This window comes from Otolemur garnettii, unplaced genomic scaffold (assembly GCF_000181295.1).
Source record: "Otolemur garnettii isolate 467f Iridium unplaced genomic scaffold, OtoGar3 scaffold00038, whole genome shotgun sequence".
In the NCBI taxonomy this organism is placed as follows: Eukaryota; Metazoa; Chordata; class Mammalia; order Primates; family Galagidae; genus Otolemur; species Otolemur garnettii.
The window spans coordinates 11,529,864-11,538,219 of record NW_003852433.1 but is presented as its reverse complement, the minus strand read 5'-3'; the positions used below and the strand labels follow the sequence as shown (position 1 = coordinate 11,538,219).

Genomic DNA, 8,356 nt, shown 5'->3' with positions numbered 1-8,356 from the left:
TAGTGGAGGCTAAATCTATTCATGGAAAGTATCTGGTCCTTAGTTCTTCCCCAAGGTGTGAGGTGGACAAGGGATCTAGGAAAAGGTAACTGGGAGACCCATTGATGTACTTATTGAAAAAGTGCTTGCTAAGTGCTACTCTGTGCCACACAGGACTGTGATAGAGGGGCAAATCAGGTAGACAGGATCACTGCCCTCATGACATTTACATTCCAATAGGAGACATCATAATAAATAAACATGTAAGTAAGTAATTGCTATGAAGATTATGGAACAGGTGATATTTGGTAGGGGGTGGGGTCGGGAAAATTGGAAGAGAAGTCCTCTGGGAGTGACAGTTGACCTGAGGGAACTAGCCATGCAACCTTCAGAGGAAAAAGCATGCCAGGAAGATGGAACAGAAAGTACACAGGCCCTGAGGCAGGGACAAGCTGACATGTTAGACAGGAGTAGAAATGCCTGTGCAGGTGGAGGTTGGAAAACAGGTGAGGCTACACTGGGGCAAACTGTAGGCCATGGACAGAGCTTAGGTCTCATTCTGATTGCAATGGCAAGCCACTGGAGGGTCTAAAACATATTTTTTGCATTCCCCACTCAAGACTCAGTTCAACAATAGGACAAAATACATTAAGAATCCGAAAGAGGGATCAATGAGAGGCTACTCAGAAATATTGAACAAATGGAATAATTGCTTATAGCTTCCAATGATGTCCTAAAATTTACTATCAGATGCAAAGCATCATGGATTATTTACCCAAGTGTTCTGCTCCATCCAGGTTTGGAATCTCTGGTAAGCTGCCCTCACCTGTGCTTCCCTCTGGAGAGGAAGAAAAGGGAGAGGCCTGCTCTTTCTGAGATCCAGCGGTCATAACCACATCAGGAGCCTGAATGCTCAGCTCAGGTGTTATCAACATGGAGTTCTGAAGTCCATGTGGCTCTTCACAGTGAATCAGGTGACATATCTCTGAGAGAATTCACATCTGTATCACCACTTTATTCAATGTGAGGCCTGAAAGGGAGCTTTGGGTTTGACCACTCCACCCCTTCCCATGTAACCCATGGGGGATCTGAAACCACAGAGGGGTTACTGCTTTATCTAGGATCACACATCAAGTTAGGGGGCAGTTATCAATGTAGAATCCATGCCTCCTAACTGCAGTCTGCTGCTCACTGCACTTCATCCAATAGTGCATTGTTTTCTCCTCTTACATGAGTACTTCTTCCACATCTGGGTCTCACCTTTCTCATCTGAGAAATGGGTTGATAACGCTTTCCTAATGGGATTGAATGTTGAATTGTGGATTGAATGGCATAAAAGATTTAAAATGTGGATTGAAAAATGTCAGAGAGAGCTAGAGACATAAGAGGACTATTTGTTTACAGTTACCTTGGTAATCTGACAGGCAATGGGAGTGTCGGGCGACTCTGGCTCACCCATGTGTTGGGTTTCAGGTGTTAAGGAAAATGCAGAGACGCCACAGCAGTAACACGGATAACATTCCACCTGAAAGGTAGGCATCTCTTGCTTTGTTCTATCTGAGGGCTCTGGGCTTCGGGTGGTGAGGGGTAACCCAAGACTGGGTTGAATAATACCTACCTATCAGAGTTGCTAGGTGATGTCCTTATACTGAATACTCAATGCATAATAGCTTGCTCTTGCTTCTCTGGCAATTCTGAAAGCCTGTGTGATAGGTGACGCTCTTGACTCGTTCTATCAATGATTGTTCCTCTGAGATTTTAAGTTTTAGAAGTATCTTAGTCTGTTTGGGCTGCTAACAAAAATACCAGCAACTGGGAGGCGCTTGTGCCTCAGGGAGTAGGGTGCTGGCCCCATATGCTGGAGATGGCAGGTTCAAACCCAGCCCCGGCCAAAAATTGAAAAAAAAAAACCCAGCAACTGGGTAGTTTAAACAAGCATTTATTTTGCACTGTTGTGGAGGCTGGGAAGACCAAGATGAAGGCCCCAGGATATTCAGGTCTGTTATAGACCCACTTTCTGGTTTATATTGCTATGACCTCACATGGTAAAGAGACGAGGGGTCACTCTAGAATCTCTTTTATAAGGGAACTAACCCCATTCATGAGGGTTCCACCTCTAGGACCTCGCCATCTCCCAGTACTTTCTAATACCATCACATGGGGGTTAGGTTTCAACATGTGGCTCTGTGGAGGACAGACCATAAAGGCTAAGGAACAGCACAGAAAGGACAATGACATTGAAAGATGAGTTTTTGTTGCTTCCATTTCCCAAGAGGAGAGGGCATGTCACACCAGGTAGGGCCACATGAGAGAGCGCCAACATTGGCCAGAAGGCAGAAAAGGATGTGGAAAAGTGGCCGGCTGTAGTGGCTCACGCTTGTAATCCTAGCACCCTGGGAGGCTGAGGCAAGTGGATTGCCCTGAGCTCAGAGGTTCGAGACCAGCATGAGCCAGAGTGAGACCCCCTCTCTACCAAAAAATAGCCGAGCATTCTGCCAGGTGCCTGTAGTCCCAGCTACTTCGGAGGCTGAGGCTAGAGAATCACTTAAACCGAAGAGTTGGAGGTTGCTGTGAGCTATGACTCCACGGTACTCTACTGAGGGCCACAAAGTGAGACTCTGTCTCCATAAAAAAGAAAGAAAGCAAAATGAAATAAAAAACAAAAACAAAAACAAAAACTTCAAACTAAGAAGATTGAAAGCCAATTGAAAGTAAAATTTAAAAAAAAAAAAAAAAACAAGAATGTGGAAAAGTATAGGCCACAGCCTTTATCATGTTCCCCTCGGGAAAGAAAAGGCAGGGCCAAGGGAACAACTTAGGATTGGCTAGTTTAAATATCAGTAGGCTCTGGGGTATTGGGGTGGTCTCTAGTTGTTTGGTGTCTGGCCTTGGGTGATTTAGAGCAGGAGAAGTATCAGGTGCATGTATGAGAGTCAGACAGAGGAGGTGGTTGGGGTTATGGACCCTCCATCACAGGGGAGATGTAAACAGTGCTGGCCATTAGTTTGGCCCTATGATTAATGGGAGCCAAATAGATAAATATAGAATTTTTTGAAAACCATGGTCAAAACACTCATGAGCTAGAATTTCTGTCTATTTATACCTAGGAAAGTACATACATAGGGGCCTCTTCGCGGGTTGGGATAGTCTCCCCACCCCCGGAACCCCTGAGCTAGCACATACATTCATGGAGCAGGCAGCCAAGCTTTTCCTCCCTCACATTCCATTCCTGGCTCACTGCAACACTGGAGTGGGCTGCAAGGTCACAAATAATATCCACAGTCCCAGCATTGGGACTGCGTTTTGCATCAAACCTGCCTGTTCTGCAGGAAAAAGCACTGCCATAAATCAGATGACCTTTGGCCAAAATCTCAGCTCAGCCTCTTCCCACCTATGGTGCCTTTGATGAGCAGTTTTACCCCTAGGTCTCAGCTTATCCATCCATGAATGACAGATAATAAAACTCAGAGTTGCTTACAGGTGAAGGGAAGAGTGTGAAAATGCAGAAACACAGCATCCAGCTTATGATAAGAATGCCTGTTGGAGCTTTTCAGCCTCTGACAGCATTGCCACCTGCTCTCAAGGGAACTTTGAGATCTTTGAGGGAGCAGGGACCATGGCAAGAGAATAGTGCCGGCTCGGCGCCTGTGGCTCAAGTGGCAAAGGCGCCAGCCACATACACCTAAGGTGGCAAGTTCGAATCCAGCCCGGGCCCGCCAAACAACAATGATGGCTGCAACTAAAAAAAAATAGCCAGGCATTGTGGCAGGCACCTGTGGTCCCAGCTACTTGGGAGGTGGAGGCAGGAGATTCGCTTGAGCCCAGGAGTCAGAGGTTGTTGTGAGCTGTGATGCCACAGCACTCTACCCAGGGAGACAGCTTGAGGCTCTGTCTCAAAAAAAAAAAAAAAAAAAAGAGAATAGTCCCCACTGTGTATTGAGTGCTTATGCTTGTGCTGCCCTGACATTAGCCTGATGAGATCGGGACTGTTTTGTACCCATTTTACAGATGAGGAAATAGAGGCTCAGAGAGTAAATTACCTAAAGGTACACAGCCAAGAAGTTGGCAGGGCTGAGATTTGGGATCCGGTCCCTTTGTCCCCTAGCATCTGTGCTTTGAGTGCCATATTTTGGCTACCTCCTATCTGGGCATTGCACTCATCTTCCTGGTTTGGCCTCAAGCTCTAGCCCTTAAGTGGTTAAACTGGAAGCTCAGCCTCTGTCCCTCAAAGGAATAAACTTTCCCGTTCAGGCTGAAATCTTGGCCGCATGCAAGGGAGAGGCCCAGGGAAGGGAGTCCAGCTATAAAAAGCCCCTTGGTGCGCCGAGCCTTCCCTGGTTGTCCTGGAGGCCCTCTGAGCCCAGTAAACTCAAAGTGCTAGCAACCTCCAGAGGGAGAGGAGGGCTTTCTAGGGCCCCGTGGGCAGTTGGGGAGAGAGAGTGGCCTCCTTGTGGGCCAACATGGGCAACTGCCAGGACTCCTACTTAAAATGCAGAAAAAGCTCAGGGGCCCCTTGAGGTTCATAGCCATGGTGTTTGTTGTTGTTGGCATTATTAATATTATCATTGTTATTGTCCAGAGCTCGAGGGAGGAGGACCACACATTTCCTGGGCTTTGGGAGCCAGCAGGGAAAGGGCATAGCCATCTTCGGTTCAGTCCCCTGCACCAGGTTTATGGTAACACACCTCTGGGTCTAGTTTGTGAAGCCAGAGAAATCAAACCTGTGACCTGCCAGGCCAGCATGGCCTGGCTCTGTGCTTCTCAGATGTTCTATAAGGTGCAAATTGGTTTTCCCTGGAGAAAAAGAATTCTGTGGTCAAATTTTAGGTTCGTGAAACAGAGGTTTTAAACAAAGTTATTGTTTTTTAGTAGCATTTTTTTTTCTCAGAGCCTTTAGTATGCCCATTCATCCATCCCTTCAGTGTTAACTGAGCATGTTCTTTGTGCCAGGTGCATTGCGCTGGATGGTAGAGACACATCTTGAGGTTGCAGAGCAGGGCCGTGTCGAAAGCTTTAGGCATCTGCGTATTAGAATCACTGGGGAACTCCAAGGAGCTTGAGATGCTGGGCCCATCCACAAAGATTTTGATTCAATGAGTCTCCCATGGGGTCAGGCCCCTGTATTTTTCAAACTGCCACCCTCCCAAAAGATTACAATGTGTGGCCAGTGTTGACAGCCACAGGTCTCAAAGGAAAGATAAGTAATAAAAGGACAACTGGGCTTGATCCTGTGAAGGTAACGTTAGGATACAGTGAGAACCAGGAGAAGGAGCTGTTATTGTCTAGAAGGCATGGGAGTCCCCAGCAAGGAAGAGAGACTGTACCTGAGATCTGATGGATGGGCATACGTTAACTAGGTGCTACAGAGCGAGGATGGGGAGACATCCCAGTGAAGATAGCAGCCTAAGATAGGAAGCCCTTGAGCGGTGAGAAAAGGCACATGATGAAGTTGAGATTGGAAGGCTAAATAATCTAGGGTGTGTGGCAATTTCATCTCTGGCCCTCAGTTTCTTTACCAGTAAAATGAGAATGATATTTGCACCTCTGTATAGGGCTTATCTGAAACTGCTGGAAGGAGTACACCAAGGGAAGCCCTTGGAGAGATCGTAGTGGGCTAGTGAAATAATTGGATGTAGTCAGTCCTCCGTGTTCACGGGGGCTTAGTTCCAGGACTACAACCCTTGGACACCCAAATCTGCTAATGCTCAAGTCCCTTATATAAAACGTCCAGTACAGTCAGCCCTCCATATCTGTGAGTTTTGATCCATAACTCAAGATTGGCTGAATCCTGGATACGAAGTCCTGACTGTATATACAAGTATGTTTTAAAAATGCTATCCTGGGCCAGGTGCAGTGACTCATGCCAATAATCCTAACACTCGGGGAGGCCAAGTTAAGTGGATCCTTTGAGCTCAGGAGTTCAAGACCAGCCTGAGCAAGAGTGAGACCCCTAACCCTACTAAAAATAGCAGAAAACTGGGTGGCACCTGTGTCTCAAGGAGTAGAGTGCCAGCCCCATATACCAGAGGTAGCCAGTTCAAACCCAGCCCTGACCAAAAAAAAAAAAAAATTAAAAACTGCAATAAAGATAGCAGAAAACTGGCTCGGCACCTGTGGCTCAAGTGGCTAAGGCACCAGCCACATACCCCTAAGGTGGTGGGTTGGAATCTAGCCCAAGCCTGCCAAACAACAATGATGGCTGCAACCAAAAAATAGCTGGGCATTGTGGCGGGCGCCTGTGGTCCCAGCTACTTGGGAGGCAGAGGCAGGAGACTCGCTTGAGCCCAGGAGTTGGAGGTTGCTGTGAGCTGTGATGCTCTACCCAGGGGACAGCTTGAAGGCTCTGTCTCAAAAAAAAAAAAAAAAGAGAAAATATCAGAAAACTATCTGGGCATTGTAGTAGGCACTTGTAGTCCCAGCTACTTAGGAGGCTGAGGCAAAACCATTGCTCAAGCCTGAGAGTTTGAGGTTGCTTTGAGCTCCCATGGCTGCAGTACTCTACCCAGGGCAACAAAGTAAGATGCTGTCTCAAAAAGAAATCTGTCCTGGTCTGTGAGTGGGTAACATACAGGATCAAGGGGCAAAGCAGTGGCAAACCTCCCCCCATTTCCATTTTGTAACTGGATGATATCTTGTATACATTTATTAAGTACCTACTGTGTGCCCCAAGTTGTGGGATCTAGAAGGTAAATGAAGTGCAGGCCTTGCTTTAGTAAGCCCATGCTATCACTGGCGTCCCCTGGGAGTCTGTGGAGGTGCATGCAGAGTCAGAAGCAGGGAAGGCTCTGCCTTTCCTCCTCCCCAGGCCGTGCACATATTGCAGATCAGCTCCACTTGTATCTGCAGCAGAGCTGAGTTTCCATGCAGTGATGCCATTTGAAAAGGGGATGAGCACAAGGGAAGAAGGGCAGTGTCCGCAACTCTGGGCTTCCTGCTCTTCTAGCAGTGGCTAGGAAAGAGCCATAGAATGTTTTCCCCTGGTTGCAACCCAAGAAGCCCTTGCTTGGAACTAGAAAAAGCAATTTGGCCCTCCAGGTCTTCCATACAAACTAGAGATGATAGTTCCCTTGTATTGAGCACCTGTTATTGCGAAGGGTATTTTACTGTGGCACCCTTCCCCAGGAATTCTGCGCAGGAATGGTTTTTATGACCATTTTCCAGGTGACAAAACTTGAGTGCAGAAATGCAAGGGCCCTAGAAAGGGCAGAGTTGAAACTCAAATGTGGGCACCTCTACTGTCTTCTTCCCACTGTTTCTGCTGCTCATCAAAGCCAGCCATGATGTGACTCCTTCTTGGAAGTAGGAGTCATTGAACTTGAAGATTCCAGAGCCAGAGGTCTTTCAGTTTCTAAGCTTATTCTAGAAATTATAGAATTCTGTGCTCCCATTGGGATGAAGTACAGTGGTTAAGAAAGTCAGCTCTAGCATCAGTCTGCCTGGGTTCAAGCCGTCCCTCCCCTGTCCCTCTCCATCCCTTGCCAGCTCTGCGACTCTGGGCAAGTTACTTTCTCTCTCTGTGTGCCTTAGTTTCTTTATCTATAAAATGAGGATATTAGTAGGGCCTAATTCTAGGGTAGATAAGAGTTATTTCGTAACTTAATCAACATAAAGCTCTCAGAAAAGTATCTGACACGTAGTAAGTTTTCAGTAAATGTTAGGACTCTACTGCTGTTATTTGTATTATTTTTCTAGGGCTGCATAAGTAGGTACCCCAGACTGGGGAGCTTAAACAGTCGAAATTTCCTTTTGGGAAGTTCTAGAAGCTCGAGGTGTCAGCAGGGTTAGTTCCTCCTGAGGGCTCTCTCCTGAGCTAGTAGGTGACTATCCCCTTCTGTGTCTTTAATTGTCTTCCTTCTATTCCTGCCTATGGCTTAATCTCTTCTAAAGAGGACACCGGTGCTACTGGATGAGGACCAGCCAGAGAAACTCATTTTCACTTTGTTACCTCTTGTGGAACTTTTTCTCTAAATAAGGTCACATTCAGAGGTCCTGGAGGTTAGGGCTTGGACATAATGAATTTGAGGGGGAACAAAATAGCTGGACAAGGGCAGAGCCTGTGGCTCAAGGAGGAGGGCACCAGCCCCATATGCTGGAGGTGGTGGGTTCAAACCCAGCCCTGGCCAAAAACTGCAAAAAAAAAAAAAAAAAATTTCCAAAACAGTTGGATTCATAATACAGGGCATCCCCAAAGTCTCACCTAAAGTGTAACTAAATGTACCTTTATTTACAAAATATTCGTTACAAAATTTATAAAGAGGAGGCCCATACATAGGGAATATTTCATAAATATTTTCTAAAATTTTATAATGAATGTTTCCTACATCAAGGTACATTTAGCGGCTCGGCGCCTATAGCTCAGCCGGCTAAGGCGCCAGCC

At 46.6% G+C, this 8,356-nt stretch overlaps 1 protein-coding gene across 1 annotated transcript in view; it reads left to right on the top strand.

The window, feature by feature from the left end:
- The first annotated feature begins 814 nt into the window (after window positions 1-814).
- Window positions 815-8,356, top strand: part of RNFT2 (ring finger protein, transmembrane 2) — a 79,109-nt gene continuing 71,567 nt past the window's right edge. Inside the window, exons 1-2 of the mRNA XM_012805230.2 lie at window positions 815-953; window positions 1,453-1,511. Coding sequence (XP_012660684.1) covers window positions 930-953; window positions 1,453-1,511 — 83 coding nt within the window. The 5' untranslated portion in view covers window positions 815-929. The remainder of the gene's footprint in view (window positions 954-1,452; window positions 1,512-8,356) is intronic.